The sequence below is a fragment of the Phaenicophaeus curvirostris genome, chromosome 4, assembly GCF_032191515.1.
Source record: "Phaenicophaeus curvirostris isolate KB17595 chromosome 4, BPBGC_Pcur_1.0, whole genome shotgun sequence".
Classification (NCBI taxonomy): Eukaryota; Metazoa; Chordata; class Aves; order Cuculiformes; family Cuculidae; genus Phaenicophaeus; species Phaenicophaeus curvirostris.
The window spans coordinates 17,969,289-17,991,183 of NC_091395.1; the positions used below are offsets into that span (position 1 = coordinate 17,969,289).

General features: G+C 38.1%; 1 protein-coding gene across 7 annotated transcripts in view; it reads left to right on the forward strand.

Annotated features, from left to right (window-relative positions):
- Positions 1-21,895, forward strand: part of MAPK10 (mitogen-activated protein kinase 10) — a 151,939-nt gene that overhangs the window by 66,315 nt on the left and 63,729 nt on the right. For 6 of the 7 annotated variants that reach the window (XM_069855392.1, XM_069855393.1, XM_069855394.1 and 3 more), the window contains 2 exons: positions 9,064-9,135; positions 21,250-21,419. In XM_069855392.1, coding sequence (XP_069711493.1) covers positions 9,070-9,135; positions 21,250-21,419 — 236 coding nt within the window. In that variant the 5' untranslated portion in view covers positions 9,064-9,069. Of the gene's footprint in view, positions 1-9,063; positions 9,163-21,249; positions 21,420-21,895 lie in introns of all 7 variants that reach the window. The other variant, XM_069855395.1, reaches the window with a different exon arrangement.

Genomic DNA, 21,895 nt, shown 5'->3' on the forward strand with positions numbered 1-21,895 from the left:
TCGATCTGCTGGAGGGTAGGGAGGCTCTGCAAAGGGATCTGAACAGGCTGGACCGCTGGGCTGAGACCAATGGCATGAGGTTTAACAAGGCCAAATGCCGGGTCCTGCACTTGGGGCACAACAACCCTATGCAGTGCTACAGACTAGGAGAAGTCTGTCTAGAAAGCTGCCTGGAGGAGAAGGACCTGGGGGTGTTGGTTGACAGCCGACTGAATATGAGCCAGCAGTGTGCCCAGGTGGCCAAGAAGGCCAATGGCATCTTGCCTTGTATCAGAAGTGGCATGACCAGCAGGTCCAGGGAGGTTATTCTCCCTCTGTACTCGGCACTGGTGAGACCGCTCCTCGAATCCTGTGTTCAGTTCTGGGCCCCTCACCACAAGAAGGATGTTGAGGCTCTGGAGCGAGTCCAGAGAAGAGTGACAAAGCTGGTGAAGGGGATGGAGAACAGGCCTTATGAGGAGCGGCTGAGAGAGCTGGAGTTGGTTAGCCTGGAGAAGAGGAGGCTGAGGGGAGACCTCATTGCTCTCTACAACTACCTGAAAGGAGGTTGTAGAGAGGAGGGTGCTGGCCTCTTCTCCCAAGTGACAGGGGACAGGACAAGACAGAATGGCCTCAAGCTCCGCCAGGGGAGGTTTAGGCTGGACATTAGGAAAAAATTTTTCACAGAAAGGGTCATTGGGCACTGGCAGAGGCTGCCCAGGGAGGTGGTTGAGTCACCTTCCCTGGAGGTGTTTAATGGACGGGTGGACAAGGTGCTAAGGGGCATGGTTTAGTGATTGATAGGAATGGTTGGACTCGATGATCTGGTGGGTCTATTCCAACCTGGTTATTCTATGATTCTATATATTCTAAACAACAGCAGCATAGGTAAATGGATATAAGTCCAGCAGCAGACAAGCTGTTCTTTCCAGTCTCACATCATATTAGCTTTAATTACTGATTACCAGGAACACAAGGTGTCTTCTTACTCCATGATGAATTTTTTCTTACATATTTAGAGTTTTAATCAACACAACCCAGCAAGTATCAAAATATTTCCTGTGTTTTCTTAAACAAGTTGGAGCTGCCATTTGTTACTAACAGTTTGCAGTGATTTTGCAATAAATGTTGCTTGCAAGTCTAAAATGAGTAGTTCTAGTAGTGTTTTTGTAATGAGAGTAATTAAAATTTAAATATGTTAAAGTTTAGGAGGGGGGAAAGCTTTTCAGAAGGCAAGAAATCTGGATTTTAGTTGTTTGGAAATAAGCTGTTTTCTAGCTGCAAAATTTATAGTGTAATCTGTTCATGTCTTATACCCCAGAACTAAGCCTCTTACATCTTTTTAGAGTAACAATATTTTTAGCTGTATAGTTAGTGTATTGATATGTAGATACAAACCAAGGCAGCGGCTGAGCATCTTGGCTATTCAAATAACTGAAGCAGCTGCCCTTGCTTTGAGCAGAGAGGTTGCACAGTAAGTTTCCCAAGGTCCCTTCCAATGTGTGTGATTCTATGATTATGTTCTTGAATAACTGTGAGGTGTAAATTGACCAGCTTAGTTCAGTGACCAATTATACATTTCTTTCAAAGTTATAATGAAAAATATGGATGCTTCAGTTGAGCAAGTTATTCCATAATCCTAAGCTTCTTTTCATATGTCCATCATACAAGCTCTGATAAAGGAAAGAGGAGCATCGGCAGATTGTAATATAATTTTTTATCCAACAAGTAAAAGTATGGCTAAATATTATTTTCTTTACCTAAACTATTTCTACTAAGTCACAAAAAATATAAACTTTTCCCCTAAATTGAATGAAAGTGTTGTAGAAATTGCTGTTTACTCTGTCATGATGCCACATACTGAAAGATTCCTGAAAAAGGATTTACAGTTGAATCTGTGTTCTAGCCTTTCATACATTTATCTCAAATTTAGTTTTGCTTTTGACCAGTATATTAATTCTTTTTACATGCAGTAATTAATGGGGTGGTTAACTTGCATAAATGAATGGCATATTAAGAATTAGACCCGACAGCATATAGTTAAATGTATTAGAAATTAGTTCCAAACTGTTCGAGCTGAGAATATGTAATTAATTAAATCTATTAATTTTATTGATACTACTTGATGCAGAATGTAATTGAATATTTTTCTCTATGTATTCTGTTGAATATGTAATTTTCACCAGTCACGCAGTGCCAGGGCCATCTTTGTTGAAGGCAAATTTCAGCTGAATTTGAATTCATTTTGGAGGTGGTGCTCTAACTTGGGAGCATATTAAGAAGAGATTTTCCGTAATTGATTATATAACCTCAGACAGTTTTACTACTGACATGTATCTAAATAACCACTTTTTATTGTGATGTATGTCTTTTTGAGCTTGCTTTTTTATTTTAATATAGGAAAAAAAATTTCCGAGAAGGCAGAGTTTTTAGTTCAACTGATGACATGGTTACCTCAATATTTTGTCTTTTTGTTTTGGTTTTTGGGTTTTTTGGTTTTTTTTGGTTTTGGTTTTTTTTTTTTTCAAGAAAGAGATAGAAGATTAAAGTGGCAGAACAGAAAAAAAATCCAGGAAAACAGGAAAAAAAGTCTTGCTATTACCATTGTGGTAAAGGTGGTTAACTTAAGTAGTAGGTGTTTTTCTGTGCTTTCCAATCAGGTTTTCTTCATGTTTTGGTGGCAATAGTAGCCATGCTTACCACTTGCATGCCTACCACTGGAGGTTCATCCTGTGTAAATTTAAAGCTGCTTCCTACATCGAAGTCTAATTTAATTCTTCTAGGAACTTGCTAGATTTTATTTTCTCTTTGAATATTCATCAGAGAAAAAAGATATTCAACTACAAATTAGAAGATGTTAGGAGAATTTATAGCAAGATCATTTGACAAATGATCAAATTAACAATTTGACAAATTAATAATTTGACAAATTAATCTGCTACAGCATCTCACAGAGGCAGTTTCTTTCTCTGATAATATCAGTTCATAAAAGTAAGTATTGCTTGTGTATGTGACATCTTGGACTTCTATAACATAAGCATTTATACCAGGTATTCTAAAGTGTGGAAATCTGACTCCTAGTAATTGACTTGAGAATACACAGAAAGCTTGGAGCTCATTTGTTTCTGTCTTCTGGATGTGAGCTGTGATCAAGGGGAAAATTGCTTATGTCCCCTACCTTTTCAGTTTGTATGCTCTTTTTCCCTTCATATGTATCTCCTCTGAAAACCTTTTCAGTGCTATATCTGAATTCTTTCTTTACCATTCTCTTTTCTCTTCCAGCAGTTCAGATTTAGAGCTGCTTGAATGATTCTTGTGAATTTTTACATAACACCGCTTCTCATCCAGATGGAAGATGATCTATTTCTGCTGGGATTTAACCTTAATAATTACCCTGTTCACACCATTGCTTTCTCCAGTTATTCCAAGAATAATTAAAATCAGAGCATAGACAAAACTGAAAAGCAGTCTCAGTAGAAAAACTCTCCTTGTCTATTAGTAATTCACTTACAAATTTTAGTTCATATTTTTTCTGTCAAGGCTTGAAGATTCTTGCCAGGCATTGGGTCTCATTGAAGCTGATATTGAAAATGTTCTGGTCTAAATAAGATGTGAAGAAAAAAAAAGATATAGAAAAATTGCTGATAAGCAATGTCCAAACATTGTATCAAAAAGGTCTTTAAAGACTAATTTGATATGATGTTTGGACATATATATCCCAATCATAACTGGCAACAATTATTTGAAAAAATCAGGCAAATTGTAGTACTTCTTTTTTGATCCTGCATGTTAAAGAATACAGAGCCCACATCTTAAAGTCTGTAGGAGTTTGGGGATCAGAAACTACCGTTCTTTCCCAGTATGCTTTCTCACACTATGTGATTTTCGTCAGGCCTTCATCATTTCATATATTCAGGATACTTTCCACTTAGGTGGAAAGATGCAGTATACTGACAATAGTCTGTAACTTCTTTATCATTCTACTTGTTGTTTATACTGAGCAGATCAGTCAAATTTCAGAAAAGGAAAAACGTAGTTGCAGAAGTGAAAGTATTACTCAAAGATTCAAAGAACTGAGGAACTACTGTGATAACAGTGTATATCTTCAGATGAAGGACCGAGAATTCCAGTACTGGAAATGCATGAAATGATGCAAAAACATTTTCAAAACAGGCAGTATTAATAATTCATAAATGTTAGTCTTTGAACATTAGCGTTACTCATGAAGGATTTTAAGTGACGACTGAAATGAGACTGAATATACATCTATTTATCTTTTTAAAAAAATAACTTCAAATGATTGTGCTATTTCATTAATTTTCTTCATGCTCTGAATATTTTGTTCCATGAATGAAATGTAATGAAACAGCAATAAATACTTTAATTAGCCTTTTGTAGTACAAGTATAGAAGTACATGCCTGTGAAGACAGACAGCACCTTCTCTGTATGTGTTTTGCATGGGATCTCTTCAGATGGTAAAATCAAAAAGAAATGCTGGATTTGATTTTTGATATTAATATATATAGTTTCCCCTTATTATGCCACATTTGGTGGCACTGGTGACAAATTATAGCATGTTATTGGAGGACATCCTGTGATTATGTTAAAACTTTCCAGTTTGCAGCCATACTGCGCCAGGTTTAAAAGTAGTGATCTTTTAGATATAAGCAGTTCTGTTTATGGTATCTTCAGCTACAACTTGATTTGTTTAAATAGGAACTTGTACTCTTTAATATTTTTTTTTCATACAGAGTTATTCAATGAATTAGGATTTGAAGGATTTGTTTCAAATTTGTTTCATGCGGGGCATGCGAATACCTCTCAGAGTGCAGCCTCAGGAGTGTGAGAGGTGCCGAGAACAGTGCCAGGGCTACTTTGGGACTTGATACACTTTACCTGTAGCGACGCTGGTTTAAATACATGTCAAATAGCTGCTGCAGTTTTTCTCAGCAAGAATTTTATTTCAACCCCAGATCAGTGTATTTAACAAAGATGAATTTGCTATGGGGTGAGGTGAAGAGTCCTGTCTGTCTAGGCTGTGATGAAGAAAGTGTTGCATCAGGTCAGTTGGCTCCTTCATTTCTCTGAATTAGTAAGTTATATGGAATTTTCCTGAGGCTCCATATTTGTCTTCTAAATTGTCACAAAAAATCTTTAAATATTCTTTGACAGGATAAGGCAATATCCATTGGGCATGAAAAGACATCATGGAGATCTTCTCTGAAAAGAAAGATGCTTTCTCCAGACAAAGAGAGCTTGTGAGGTGTCAGCTAGAGAAACAGTTTAGAGGCATCAGGATGAATGCAAGCTCCGAGACTCTCCTTGGACCAGTACAACAGCAGTTCAAGTCACCCAGTCTTGAAGATTTTAACTCTGAGGCCTAAGACAAACATAGGCCCTCCATTCGTGATCCAAAAGCCAATTATATGAACAATAGTGTAGTCTGGGAAGGAAAAAAAGGTTCCCTAGGACAAAAGACTTATTGCCAAATTGCCCAGACATTCACTGGGTACCAACCTCATATAGCTTTGAGAGTGAGGAAGGAATTCAAGGATGAGCAGAAAACTTTACTGTGGGAGGTTATGCTTGAGAGCTACAGTTACTATTAGTTTCTGCTTTGTCCGCTGTCATTGCACAGTTTCCTCTCTGTTCTCAGTAATTATACTGACAGTATTGATTTAATCCTTTAAGTCTTCAAAAAACTGTTTGAATAATAATGAGATAATCCTTCTGACCCCTGGGGAGAAAGATATGCACTATTGAAAATGAACAGTCCTTCTCCAGAAAAGACAGATTTCATAGCAGTGCTGAGGGGAAGGGGAAGTTCAAGTCTGAAACAGGGGCATGTACTTCGACTACATTCATTTTGGAACAGCTGTTGATAAGGGAGGAGGATTGGGGTGAAAAATAGGAAGGTGAAGCAGCAGGTCAGGTAGAGGCCAGGATTCAGTGATATCTTCACATTCAGCAGCTCACCTGGGAGGTGTCCCACTGGACAGCTTAGAGGATCTGGGGGATTTTCTTACCCTTGCTATCATGTCTGATTTTCTTACCCTTGCTATCATGTCTGCTCTCCTCCTATTTTAATGCCTCCTAGTTTTGTATTGCATGAAAATAGATCATGTATTTGCTGCTGAGACTTGCATGTTGTTATGGGTTCTGGCATACAGGCACCTTGATCCTGAAAATTTGAGATTCAGTTGCCGTGTTGCTGTTTCATAAACAGGTTTTCTCCCTGTCATGCTACTGTGGTCTCTGGCTTCCCAACTGGATGCCAACCTGAGTTATTGCAACATGTTTTGCTGTATCAGCACTGTTCCATCCTTCCAGTTCTTTCCACCCTGGGTGATAATGCTCCAAGTTGAAAAGATAAAGCACCGAAATAGGGTAAAAAGATATTGAATGCTTATGCTGTTGCCTAAAGCTCAGATCACTATTGAGTGAGGCCATTTGTCGGTAGCTTGCTTTATAACTGCTTTATGTTGTGACATAATTATCCCTATATCAGTCCAGTTGTTATTTGCTTTACATTGATACTTCTTGATTGTCTCTAGTGATGTTTCTGTGGTGTCATCTAGCACCAGAGGAGGTATGATCAAAGATATTTACACGGTTGAATGTGAATGTATTTTTTGCATGAAGAAATTACAAGTTACATACATGTGTGATTACTTACAGGGCACTGAAGGGAATCTTATATGAATTCAATATACGAAGTCACACGCTATATTAAACAGGAATCTGCTTTACCATGAGTATGCAGTCTTACAGACCTCTGTGCTATAGAAAAATATTCTCTTTCCTGGTGTATAATTGGAGAATCTCAGTTGTCTAGTGGTTCATACGATATATCTCATGTACAGAAGAATATGAGTATTGATCTAGGCCATTAGAACATATCATAGATCTGTTATTTTATATGCTGTAACTGCATACAAGGACAACATAATAAATAGTAAAATGTATTCCAGCTCATAAAATTCTCCAGTCTATTTCTCTGCCCAGGGTGACTATTAACATTTACAGTCACTCCTAGGGAAAGCTAAGGAGCTGTGTATGTCTACTAGTGTGTATATAATGCAAAGTGTCTCCTCTCAGTAGCTCCTCACAACAAATTCAGTGACGAACCAGATTTCCCCAATTCCCTTCCCCTCCTTTCTTCACTTCCCACTATTAGATTCTGTCTTGAATATGGTATGTTATGACTAACGACGTTTCAGTCTGATTATTATAGCAATATACTGCATCCAGCCCATAAGATTTCAGTGTATAAATCTGCAGTGTGAGGGTGTAATTATCTCCTGGTTTTCTTGAAATCACTGTCTATATGACTAATGTTAGAAGGTTTTTAAATATCTTTCTTTCTCCCTTTCATTTTAATATAAACCCTCTGAGGAATATGAAGGTCTGATAATGACTCACTCAGCAATGAGGCAGCAATCTCAGACACTGTAACATGATGCAGAAAAGGTCATACACTTTCTTTCATAACAGGATTATTCATTCATTTATTCATTAAAAATTGAACACATATTGGAGCACATGATGCATTCACGTTGGCAAGAATTGGTGAATATTTTCTTGTAGTTTCTTAAGTCTTGGTCAGTTTGTGTGAGAAAAAGTTACTCCAAATTAAATCTTATCTTATTTAGTGGCATCTGCACCTGAAGTTAGTTAATTGTTCGTATTGAAGACAGATGCTGTGAGAAGGCACATAGTGTTTCAGAATCGTGGCTGTATCTTAATGGAGTGATAGCTGCCATTTTTTGGGCTTTAAGTCTTTGCAACAGGATTATATTGAAAAGAAAAACATGAAGTTCTATATTGTTTACTCTTTTTACCTGAAGTTGCTTTTTTTCAATTGTACTGTTAAGTTTTGTTTGTTTTACTAAAGTGAAGCAATGCAGAAAAATCAATGCACTCCAAAGCCTTGTGACATAGCTACCTATTCCAGGCCAATAGCATTTCTGTGAATTTTTTTCATGGATGTCACATGCTAGAATAGAACTAGGAATGGATTGGTTAGTCAGACCTGTATGTGGTACTGTGGAATTAAGTTAAAGAGTTGTAATGGGATACATGGGGAGGTCTGTCTAGTCCAGTGTTTGGCTCCCTTGGCCACATCAAATGCTTGTGAAAGAACCTAAAAATAAGGTTAGCATAGAGTGGTAGACTGTGATCAGGGTTGCACTGAGTCAGAGATGATATTTTTGAGATTAATAGCCTTCAGCAGATTCCTTCTTATTTGAATTTGTGTAACCATACTAAGTCTCACATTGACTTCTTAGATCCACAGTAACGTGGGGCAGCTCCCTTCCACAGTCTGACAAAACTTTGTATGAAGGATTCTCTCCTGTTGCTGATTCTGAATCTTTTGTTTGATAATTTAATATGATGCCGCACAGTTTTATTTCAAAAATACAGGGAAGAGTGTTCTTCTTTTCACATTACATTGTGCCACTCATTTAATGGATCTCCAGAGTTATCTCCACTTAGCAATTTTCTAGGCTAAAAAAATTCTCAGTCTGTGCAGTTGTTTCATGTAAGGGATCTGTATCTGCTTTGGACCCTTCTTACCATCCTTTTCTGAAACTTTTTGAGTTGTAAAATGTTAAGATAAGAACCAGAACTGCATGTAACATTCATGAAGTGGCTATGCCATGAATCTATACAGTGACATAATTAGTCTTTCCATTTCTATAACTTCCCTAATAACTGTCAACTTAGGACTTGTTTTTCCCCTCCTCATAATAGTAACTGTCTTCCCATATTATTTAGAATACTATTGACCTGATTTTTTGTTGTTGTTGAGGAATAAACAAGTGACATGATAAATTTGAGGTAATGGCATCAGTCACTGTAAAATTTTGCACATGTAACCAAGTCATATTTGAGGCCATAACCTTGACAAGTATCAGAAAGAGTTTAGAGCTTGTTTATAGCTCAGTGTCCTAACTGATTTCTTTTGTTCATGAGCTGGGTAGCTCAGGTTGGTTCTATAGTTTAAATGTAGACAGCACTGCATTGAACTTGCACATTAGCAGACATACAGGATTACTCTGTTTAATCTTCTTTAATTGCAGGTATTTATGAGCCGCCATTTCTTGTATTATTGTGGTGAACCTATTCTGGATGTGAAGATTGCCTTTTGTCAGGTGTGTGTTCCTTACAGGTAAAACAAGGTACAGTATATACTTGTACTTCATTTTCGCAGTTCACGCCATCATACAAGAAAAAATAGAAGTGAGTTTCAGAAGCTTACTGCAAGTAACTGCTTATGAGATTAAAATAAAAAATGGAAGAATGTATCACAAAGAATATTTTTATACTTATTTCAAAATGTATTTCATAGTTTGCTCTTCATTATTTTTAATTTTGTTGTGCTAAAATGTCAGTTAATGTCCTGCAAATTTTTTAGGTAAAAATAGTGGCAGAATTTGCAAACAAAAAATGTTGGCTGTACTTCCAATAAACTTAATGATGAATTAAACAATGTAACTATACGTACAGAGGCTTTCACAGAAATATGCACATTAAAACTATTTTATTTCAGCCTCTTTTTGTGACAGAGCCTTTTACACTGTAGCCTGTGACTACAGTTTTCTGTCCCTTTGTCTACCTGTACTACAGGTGAAGGGAGAGCAATTAAAATTTTAGGGTTTGTCTTGTCTTCAGCCGAACACCATGTGCTATGCAGATTCTGAAGTCATGACACTGCAGTACACCCAAATCTGTATTTCTAAATTAGAATTATAGAATCATAGAATGTTTGGGTTGGAAGGGACCTTAAAGATCATCCAGTTCCAACCCTTCTGCCATGGACAGGGACACCTCCTACCAGATCAGGCTGCTCAAGGTCCCATCCAAGCTGGCATTGAATACTTCCACGGATGGGGTATGCATAACTTCCCTGGGCAGCCGGGGCCAGTGCCTCACCACTCTCATTGTGAAGCACTTCCTCCTTATGTCTAGTAGAAATCTTCCCCCCTCCAGTTTAAAGCCATTGCCCTAAGTCCCGTTACTGCATGTTCAGTCGCTGTACCCTTTCTTTAACCATCCTTTTCTTGTTGACGTACCTGTAGAAAGCCCTTTTTGTTAGCCTTTGCTTCCCTTGCCAAGTTCATCTCCAGCTGTGCCTTGGCCTTCCTGACCCCATCCCTACACAACCGAGCAGCGTCCCTATACTTTTCCCAGGTCACTGAGCAACGCTGATCTCTTCCCTTCCCTGGCTGATCTTTTCCCTTCCCTGGCTGATTTCCTACATCTGGGGACTGAGTTCTCTTGAGCTTTATGGAAAACATGCTCAAACATTTGCCAGCTCTAATCTGCTCCCTTGTCCCTGATGAACATATCCCAAGGGGTCCTACTGACTGACTCCTTGAAGAGCTGGAAGTTTGTTTACTTAAAATTTAGGGTCCTGACTATATTCCTCTCCTGTCCCGCATCCCTTAGGGCCTTGAACTCCACCAGTGCATGATCTCTGCAGCCCAGGCTACCTCCAAGCTTGACGTCACTGCTGAGCAAACTTGTATTGGTGACCATCAGGTCCCATATCGGGGTCCCATATCACCTCAGATCGGGGTGTTTTTCACCTAGGTTTAGAAATTATCTTCAATGCACTCTAGGAGTCTCCTGGATTGCCTACATCTTGCTGTGCTGCTTTTCCAGCATATGTCAGGGTAATTGCAGTCCCCCAGCAGGATGAAATTACCCTTGAAATTATTTGGTCCCAATGCTTGGAAGTCTACAAGACTGAAACTAATTATGTCATATGAAGAAAAAAGCATATTGATTTGTCCACTTTTTAGTTCTCTTGGTTAGATTAAGTAAGTTAACATATATATATATACATACACACGAGTCAGAAATCTGTGTGCATGTTTTTCCATCATGAATGAAAGGTGACTTTTTTCTTATTCCTGAACATTTTTGTGTTTGAATTTTGTCTCTTTGAAGTTTTTTGGTGAGATGTAATGCAATTAGCTGGAGAGACATTAGGGACATTCATCATTCTTTGAGGGATAAGAACAATGCTACATTCTTAGACATGGAATCATAATAAACACTGGCTTATTCCATTTATATTACTTATGAAGTCCAATTAAGTGAAAATACAGTTCTGAAAAAGAGAGGGGTATTATTTGTATGTAAGCATTTAACACAAAACAGTGACAGGTGTTGGGAAGTTTGTTTTGTGTTTTCTAACTCAGGAACACTAAATATTTGTTCAATTGAGAAGGCTGGATCTACACTTAGTATACCATCAGGTCTAGGGTGGATCTTGGTTATTCAGTTGGCTAATCAGCTTAACTGTCTTCTCTGTCCTTTTCATCTCTTCTTCCTGTGTGTATGTTTATCTCACTGGCTTAATTCTTCCACTATTTTTGAGACAAGACAGGATTTTGTCAAACATTGGATTTTTGTATTTTTTGTCAAACATCACCTGCAAAAAAAAAAATTAAAATTTTGCAATATTTGCAAAAGAAGAGTTTTTCCTCAGTTCATTTGGAAAAAATGTTATCAATGAAAAAGTTACTTTCACTGTGTAGAACAGAGGTTTTTTTCATAGCTTTGCTTGCTGGCTTTCTTCTCCCATTTACTTAGACTAAAGCAGAGCTGTACAGAAACATTTCTGTTTTACATGGAAAAATGTTCTTAATCACTTCTTTCTAAGTTCAGTGCACCTTCAGTCTTGGCATCAATCAGTGCGTGACTATGTGTACCGCATGTTTTCTGTCGCTCCACACCACGTTCTTTAATGGAAGCATGCCATTGTAAGTATTCCTTTGCAGTTACCCTAAGTTATAAAAGGTCTTCAGAGACACATACAAACCCAAATATACTTAAACTGTTTTTGTTAAAGTATACGTGATGAAGTCAACAGCGTTTGGATGAATTTTTATCACAGACTGAAACTGATTTGTGTTTAATGCCTACAGCTGATACCCAAAGAGGAGTCATCTGAGCAGTACACACGAGATGATATCCTGACATTGGAGGAAAGAGTATTCTATCCTTCAAGCACTTATCACACAAAAAACTTTTCAAGGTCTTCAGATCTTTGGATTTATTCTCCTGAGGATAAAAGCTGGTTGAAGCCTCATGTTAAGTTGCTCTCTCCATAAAGATAGGCCCTGATCCAAATAACAGTTAAGCACATAGATAACATGAAGCAAAAGAACTGTCTCTAAATTAGGTGTTTTGTTGCATTAAGACCTTAGCTGTCATGGGTGCTGTTCATTTGTATTGCATAAAGTGGTATATGGGTTATATCTGTATCCTATGATTCTTAGTCCAAACATTGAGATCATTACTTAGAGACGATTCAACAGGCTCCGTGTAATAATATTGTTTATTTCATGCGTATTCATAATGCTACTGTGGAAATTAAATACCCTGTCTTTTACTAGCAAATCTTCAGTTCTAAGTAGTTAATTTGTACCTTTGGGAAACTTCAATATGCTGAATCAGTAAATTTAAGAAGTTCAGGAACTACTGTTAACAAAAGATAATGGTGTGACAGCAGAATAACTATCATCAGCAAGAAGCAGATACTGCCACTCAAATCTTGAAGTGTCTACAACTGATAAAATCCCAACAAGATTTGTAGTATCTAGACAAGACACTACAAAAATGTAGTTTCCAGTGAACATAATTAAACTCAATACTGTTTACATGTGGTTCAACAAATGCAAAAATTATTTCTACCATGTAAGCATGCAACAGGTATCAGAAAATGTCAGTGTGGTTCCCATTTGGAACTTGTGCATCACTATGCACTTTCTGCAAAATATAGTACTGAAGTATCTTTTACAAAGGTACAATATTGAAGAGTACTACAATGATTGTTAGTACTGTGAGCATATTTTTCTTCTTTCGTGGTAATTTCTCTCTTGTGGCCTAAAACGCATAGCTTTACATGCTATAAAAGTAAGTGACATATGCCTTATTATAGGCTGTTCATCTTGACACAGAGATTATGTCATTGAGTATATTAGTTTTATATGGTGAAATACTAAATCAGCAGAAATAGAATCTTACGGATTTCCAACTTAAGGAAAAAAAGAAAAGCCCTTCCTGAGAAATACTCGATAGCATAAGTGGATTAGATATGCCTACACACACACACTCTGCTCCATCCTTTGAAGTATATAAATATCTAAGTCTAGCATTGCTAGCCAAATCATGTTATGAAACAGTTGTCTTCTTTATAGGCTGAGGAAAAAGGCATCTGTTTTTCTACCGTAATAGAAAGGTAGGACAAGAAGATTTGGGGTTTAGGCTTATAGAATTTCATTAGACTTTTGTAAGGCTGATATCACCAACAAATTTTATCTGTAGTACCCTACACATTCTTATTCAAGCAAAGCATAATGCGGACTAGTATTTTCTGAGCAGAACTGGATATTAAAGATTAAATGCTGCATAACAGGTAACAATGTCTAAAGGATAGTGCTTCATCCATGTTTTCCTTCATTTAGTTTTTCAATATTTTTTTTTATCAACATCAGGACGTGTATAGCCTGTCAGAATTTTTCGAATTTTCTAAGCTATATCTGCATAGGGTGCCTTTATTTGGATTATAGTTCTGTGATTTTTAACCTGGAGTAATGATCCGGAATTTTCTTGTCTCTGAAAAAAATTCTTTATTATTAGAGTTTGTATGTCACAGTATTTCCAAAGTGCTGCAACAACTGATTTTTTTTAAAGAAAAGCAGGACATGGGATTACTGAGATTACTGACCATGCACATTAAGAAAGCGTTTAATGTGAATCAGGGGTGTAAATTCATGTACAGCATCATCACTAATCATCATTGCCCAGTTTAAACAATTTCATGTCCCCGATAGAGTACATCAGCATTTTTGCATACTGAAATTGGGATTGGTGGTGTACCAATTCCATTGAAGGAAAACCTTAGAATGAAATTTTAGTTTGCATAGCAAGGGTGTTTTTGAAAACCTCTAATCTATTCATGTTTTTGAAAAAATGTGAGGCAAAATTATTTCAAAAGCTTTAATTTCTCTCTAGACATTTTTCCCCTATGTTCTGCTAACTTGCTTCATTTTGACAGTCATGTTTACCTGTTTTGAACAGAACGTGTATAGACTTCATAGATGCAATATTTTGTCAATGACCATTTAAAAATCACATGATTCTAGAAATCTTTTCATTTTACAAGCAGAAAAGAGAAGCTTCATTATTTGCATTGGTCTCCATTGATGGGTTGATTCATCTGATCTGTTTTTCTAAATTTTATCCTAACTTTGATAAACCACTTTAATTACAACTAATGCTTTAATCAGATTGGATAAATTTACTACTTTGACCTTGAGAAAAACTGAATATCCTATAATTATGCCTTCTTTACAACAGGAGATTAATTGGTATTCATAAGCCATTAACAAGCAATGACCTATATCTTAGGTTCCTAGGACTAAAATGATACTTCATAGTATCAAGAGCTGTCTAGCTCTAACAAAAGCTGTTAGCTACCTGGCAGAGAAGGACTTGGGAGTGCTGACTGACAGCCGGCTGAACATGAGTCAGCAGTGTGCCCAGGTGACCAAGAATGCTAATAGCCTCTTGGTCTGGATCAGAAACAGTGTGGCCAGCAGGACCAGGAAAGTGATTGTACCCCTGCACATTGGTGAGGCCACACCTCAAATACTGTGTTCAGTTTGAGGCCCTTCATTGCAAGAAAGACATTGAGGTCCTGGAGTGCGTCCAGCGAAGGGCAAGGAAGCTGGTGAAGGAGCTGGAGAACAAGTCTTACAAGGGGTTTCTGAGGGAACTGGGGTTGTTTAGTCTGGAGAAAAGGATGAGGGGAGACCTTATATTTGTCTACAACTGCCTGAAAGGAGGTTGTAGAGAGGTGGGTGTTGGTCTCTTCTCCTGAGTGACAGGTGATAGGATAAGAGGGAACACCCTCAGGTTGCACCAGGGAAGGTTCAGATTGGATATTAGGAAAAATTTCTTCACCTCAAAGGTTATCAGGCACTGGGACAGGCTGCTCAAGGAGGTTGTCAAGTCAGAATTCCTGGAGGTATTTAAAAGACAGGTAGATTAAATACTTAGGGATATGACTTCATAGTGGACAGGTATGGTTGGGCTTGATGATCTCAAAGGTCTTTTCCAACCTAGTGATTCTGTGAGTCTATGATCAAATTGTTGGCCTCCTTGTAGTCTTTATTTATAAAATGGAGAGTCTTTTCAGTAGTTATCATCTTCACAGTGAAAACTATAATTCTATATTGATAAATTTAATTCTTTGCATGCTTCATCTATACTGCTGTATGCTTCTTCTTTACTCTTCTTTTTACAGGAAGCCATGATGTGCATTGGGGCATAGCATTTTGTGTAGTCAGTCTTCTTGCTGCCCTGCTTGCATATAGAGGAAAGTTTTTTAAGTAGTACTAGTATTTCCGTGTCATTCAATTTTCCTGAGAAGTGTAAACCATTTGAGATATACTGTAGTGTCAATATATGCAATAAAGAGGAGCTGTTAATCCCATTTAACTCTTCTATCCTCATAAGACACTGTGTTTCTTTGTCTCCTTCACTACTGTTGACAAATTGAGTGTACTTTTCATTTCTTAGTGTTGCAATGTTTTGTCCAACTTTTAGTGATCCCATTTATCTTTCCTAATCTTAATTGTATCTTGTTTCTTCCCATGTTATTGCTTCTGTTCCAGATCTAGGGCCTCAGAAAAAACTAATTAGTACAAACTAAAATTTTTCCACTCTTCTCTTCTCCTGCAAGCTAGATGTGATTGCTGCCATTGCTTTCTTCTGTTTTTGAACAAAATTTGTGCCTTGCCTAGCTTATCTCTGGAGCTGTGCCTGAATGTTTCCAAACATCTTTACTGTAACTTTCTCACCTACTCTTAAATATTTCTCTCCTGTATTTTTGTCTACATTTTCCATTTGGAACACTGATTAATTTCCTGTCCATAAAGAAACCCCACTCTCAAGGAATCTTTTCTCTGAGTGTGTCTTGATCAGTCTTCTCATCCTTACCTTCTCTGATACAATGACAAGTGTTGGATGTTATCTGTGTGTCAGAGCTGAATTCTTCAGACATTGTAGGAATGAGGAATCATTTTGAACTAGTTGTTTTGTTGTGCAGTTGCTCTCATGTTGTGCATGCTCTCATGCTCTCAGTTGCTCATGTCTTAGAAATCTGGTCTGGAATGAAGCAGACATCTTTGGGTCACAGTGACTTCTGAGCAACACATGATACAGTAACAAATGAACTACAAAAATGTTGTGCCTGTAAGAAAGAGGCAATCAAAAGTAGTTAATGCTCAGTGAACATATGGAGGACAAGTGGAGAACACATGAAGAGTTCTTTGCTTTGTGTTTTGAGTAGATGCTAATGAAAAAGAAATAGAAGGCAGTCCTGCTGCTTCTTGTGTAAGAGCCATCTCTGAAGGTGCTGTGTTTTTGGTATCTTAGTTAGAAGCGTTTAAACAAGGACAGTGTGTTTAAACTAACAAACAAACTAAAAAACCTCAAAACCCCAACCAGCACTCATGAAGTGTTGTACTGCATCTAATAAGATGTTTTAATATCAGTGTCGTAATATAATGTTTTAAAATAGAGTGAACAGAGCAAATATAGTTAAAAGATCAATGATTAATCAATCAAGTTTGAGTGGTTTGCAAGGGCTGGCTGGCTACTTGGAAGGCTAACTTCATAAAGGAGGATAGATTGTGCCTGGAGGCTAAGATAAGACTACTGGAGAGACATTAGAAGAAAGCAGAGAATTAACCTGTTAAAAATCCCACTAAAAACACAAAAAAATTCAGGAAGACACCATGATGGATACAATCCATACAGGATGGGATTGAGATGGAAGAATGAGGAACTGTGGAGTGATGTGGTTGGTATGATGAAAAATTGTAATACTGGACCCAAACACACACACAAGATGAGAAACTATTTGTTGTAAGAGATTTGATCACTATCTATGGACTTCTGGCTCTGAGAGAGCCAGAATAAGTTAGAAGACTGGCTTTATCGTGAAAAAAATAGATAATGTTTCTGCCATCAGTGTGGTCTATACAGAATACACAATGAAAAATAATTTAGTTGGCCTTTCTATGCAAAGATACTTTGTGATCAAATGTGATTAATCTAATTATGCTGTTAACGCAATGATTTAGGGATTTGATTTAAATTAGTCATGACAAGGATAGTTATATCATTCATCTCATGGTGCATATAAAAGTAAGCGGTATTTTGGGCATAAGCTGCAGGCTTACTGTGTTTCAATTTTGATTATTTAGGATTTGATAAAAGTCAGGAAAATACAAAGAGTAAGGGGGTTGCATTTTTTTAGCAGTGTGGGTTTAAATGGAGGAAACAAATAAGTAGATTACCTGGAGACTGTTTGACCTGTCCACAAAGCTGAAATGCTTGTGACTCAGTAAGGCATTCTGCTTGGAGTCAACTTCAAACTAAATCAGCCTGTCTTGAATTTTATAAGTAGTTATTAGTGCTGATATAGTCTAACAAAGCTTCTTAAGGATCACAGATTTTTAAGTAGACAGACTTTCACAAAAATGTTAAGCTAAAAAGAAAAAAATCCATGAAAAAATAAAGTCTTTACCCTTCCTACTCACACACAGTTAGGAGTGGATTGTCATAGGAAAGATCTGTGTTACACAGAGGAGTTCATTAGGACACTTGTGTGTTCTGACCAGGTCTTACCAGTTGTGCTCTTCTGTTTCCTGTTGATCAGTATCACTTTAAGTACTGTTGAAATGACTGAAGCAATTGCATACATTGATTATCCATATAACTGAAATACTACAGAGTGGTTCTTCTGAGCTGTTTTAATTCGTTTTTAAGACATTCCTGGATCTAAAATAATTACCTGCTAGAATTTCAATACTTCATAAATCCCACTGTAGGCAGCATGGGATTCCTGAGGCCAGATTTGTGCCCGGTCAGTCTAACTTGAAAACAAATAATTTTGATGTGCATAGACTTCTAAATGTAAAGTGAGAAAGCATCTTCTCCCGTATACCTCCATACCATGTGACAAGCTGTTGGGTAACCTGGGAGTGAGGTTGCAAAGAAATTATGGCAGGCGTGGTTGACCCAAGCCTTAAAGCAGTCAACTGGCTTGTTTAAAAAAGTATCTGTACTACCAGAGGAGCTAGCTATGAGTCAAACTCACTAAGGAATACAATTTTTATACTGACACTTCATATAATATTGGTTTCAGAGTAATGGATGCTAATGCTGAGTATAATCTGCCTTGTACTGATAATGACATTAGAAAAAACATACTGCAAATGTGTTTGCGTAGCCAGTGGGAGCTGTGATGATTTCCTATCTGTCAGGACCATACTATTAAAATAAAGCCTCTCAGTTCCAGGTCTGGTCATGAATAGTTGAGCTAACCAATTTACGCGTCTCTTTTCACGGAAGGAGTTTTACAACTAATGCTACACAGTGTGAATCAGAACCAACCTGTCTTTCTTCAGAGCAGAAAAATTCAATCCTCTTTCATAGTCATTCCACTCTCCATAAGCTTAAGTTTAGCACTGTGTCAATGTCCATAAATCTCTCACTTTCTGTGTTCAAAGAAAAAAAAAAAAGAAAAAAAAAGCCTTGCCCTGATGTTTTAACAAGTAAGTGTCATGTTTTCAGTTGTTCTTCTGAAATAAGATTGTCTATGTGTATGAACAGCTAAGCTTATTAAAAGTTTCCAAGTCTCTTCATGAAATAGTTAGAATTTAACCAGTGTTGCTGTTGACAGTGTGATGGCTGGAAAAATAATGTTAACGGTCCTAAGGCAAACCTGAGAATCCAAGTGCTCAGCGAGATCAGTTATCTGTGTTTAATGACCAGCTTTGTGAAACATAGGAGTGATAGTTTTAAAATGAGAAAAAAATATATTCTCCAAATCAGCTACACGATGGATGAGGAAAAGGCTGTGGATGTGGTCTTCTTGGACTTCAGTAAACCCTTTCACACAGTTTCTCATAGCATTCTGCTTAGGAAACTGTCAGCTTCTGGCCTGGACAGGTGCACAATCTCCTGGGTGGAAAACTAGTTGGATGGCCGGGCCCGGAGAGTGGTGGGAAATGGTGTGAAATCCAGCTGGAGGCTGTTTACAAATGGTGTCCCCAGGGCTCAGTGCTGGGTCCAGCCCTGTTCAATATCGTTATCAATGACCTGGATGAAGGCATTGAGTGCACCCTTAGCAAGTTTGCGGATGATGACACTAAACTGGGTGGAAGTGTCGATCTGCTGGAGGGTCGGGAGGCTCTGCAAAGGGATCTGAACAGGCTGGACCGCTGGGCTGAGACCAATGGCATGAGGTTTAACAAGGCCAAGTGCTGGGTCCTGCACTTGGGGCACAACAACCCTGTGCAGTGCTAGAAACTAGGAGAAGTCTGGCTAAAAAGCTACCCAGAGAAGGACCTGGGGGGTTTGATTGACAGCCGACTGACCATGAGCCAGCAGTGTGCCCAGGTGGCCAAGAAGGCCAATGGCATCTTGGCTTGTATCAGAAACGGCATGACCAGCAGGTCCAGGGAGGTTATTCTCCCTCTGTACTCAGCACTGGTGAGACCGCTCCTCGAATCCTGTGTTCAGTTCTGGGCCCCTCACCACAAGAAGGATGTTGAGGCTCTGGAGCGAGTCCAGAGAAGAGCAACAAAGCTGGTGAAGGGGCTGGAGAACAGGCCTTATGAGGAGCGGCTGAGAGAGCTGGGGTTGTTTAGCCTGGAGAAGAGGAGGCTGAGGGGAGACCTCATTGCTCTCTACAACTACCTGAAAGGAAGTTGTAGAGAGGAGGGAGCTGGCCTCTTCTCCCAAGTGACAGGTGATAGGACAAGGGGGGGATGGCCTCAAGCTGCGTCAGGACTGGGCATCATGAAAAAATTGTTCACAGAAAGGGTCATCAAGCACTGGAATAGGCTGCCCAGGGAGGTGGTTGAGTCACCTTCCCTGGAGGTATTTAAAAGATGAGTGGATGAAGTGCTCAGGGACGTGGTTTAATGGCAGATAGGAATGGTTGGACTCAATGATCCAAGAGGTCTTTTCCAACCTATGATTTCATTATTCTATGATTCCTTGATCCATCAAAATTCAACTTAGTAGTCCATACTCAGACGACATGGTTGATTATTTAGATTTTTGGAGTGAAGTGGTTTATAATAAACAAAATAAGAAAACTTAGCAGCTGCATTTGTGCACACTGAAAATAAATGCACAGGCAAAGAGAGGCACATTTGGTTTTGCTTCTCCTTTTAGAAGTAATTTGGAAAAGTCTTGACTTCCATAGTGAATTGTCAACTAAATACTTGAGGATAGATCTGTTAGTAGTATGTTGAACTTTTGCATCCTGTGCTCAGCATCACGTAACACAGAATCTTAAATTGCAAACTTAGAATTCTGATTTTTATCACAGATTTCTATGTACTTTGCTTCACCATCTTCAGGGAACTGAGGTCACTGGTAGTCATAAAATGAATGTAATATAACTTCCTGCATAGTAATTCTACAAATATGGGAGGGGATACAGCTCTGCAGTGATAACTTCAGTGAAAGCAATAAGCTTTACAGTAACTTGTCTATGTGTCATGAAAATTAGCTTTTGCATAGGACTAATGAATCTGTCAGGTCACAAGAGCAACTCTTCTGTCCTTGGGAACTCAGAACTTATGAAGACCTCTGAGCTACTGAATAGTCTCCATGATACTGAGCCATGTCAGGTCACAGTTCGTCTCATAAACTGCTCTTGTTTCTTTTGCCTCTCCTGTAGAAAAGTTCTCAAGGCCTTTATTATATGCTTAAGGTGAGTTTTAGCACTCATTAATACATTTATTTGCTCTGTCTGACCAATGATGAAGAGCCTAATTCCAATGTCACACTTCTATACTGATTTATGGCAACAGAAATGAGGGTAAAATCAGCATGAATGCCTAAGACAGTAGTCATAAAGCAACAGTAACAGCAAGCAGAGACTAGTAGTTGGGAGTATCTGTGTCACAAGCGTTAGCTAGGTAATTCACTAGCTTTCTTTAATCAATGTCTTTCTGCAGTTACTTACTGAGTGAAAGAGAATTTGATACAGTCTTTGAGAGCATTTGGGGGTTCATGTAGATCTATGACAATGAGACTAAAAGTACAAGAATTTATATTGGAAAATTATGCTGGCAAGTTTTATTGGTATTCTGATGTTTTACCAGCTTGATTTCTGTATTTTTTTTTCACTCCCTCCCCGCTTCCCTTCTTCTGTACAACAGGGATTTGGGAAACAAGTGGATGTGTCATATATTGCCAAACATTACAACATGAGCAAAAGCAAAGTTGACAACCAGTTCTACAGTGTGGAAGTAGGTGACTCGACCTTCACAGTTCTCAAACGCTACCAGAACTTGAAACCTATTGGCTCCGGGGCTCAGGGAATAGTTTGGTAAGTATCAGCAGTTTCTCTTATGCTTTTAAACAGGATTTGTCTTTTGCATTTCTTCACAGTTTGCTACCCATAGACACTGTCTAAAATTGCTAAAATAACAGGCAACAGATATCCTGAGGCAGAAGTAGCCTAGTGGTTTGCTAATAAGTTCTCCTGCTGGTGAGAATGACAGCATTAGGCTTGTTTCTCCACATAGCAAAATGTAACTAGCAAGAAAGTGGGAGAAAGACCTTATCATAATTGACAACTGTGACACTATTTCCAGAGGCAGTGCAAATAATATCCCGAGTAAACCCTGTAATTTTAGGTTTTGTACAGTAAAAGTCACATCCCATAGGAGTCTTAAGTATTCAGAATGGAAGCCTTTTGAATTGAGGTAACTGCTAGATTTCCTTTATTTCTTAAAACTGACATTGCAGTGATGTGAATAATGTGAACAAAAGACACAAATTCAGTAGTTTTCCTAAATAACA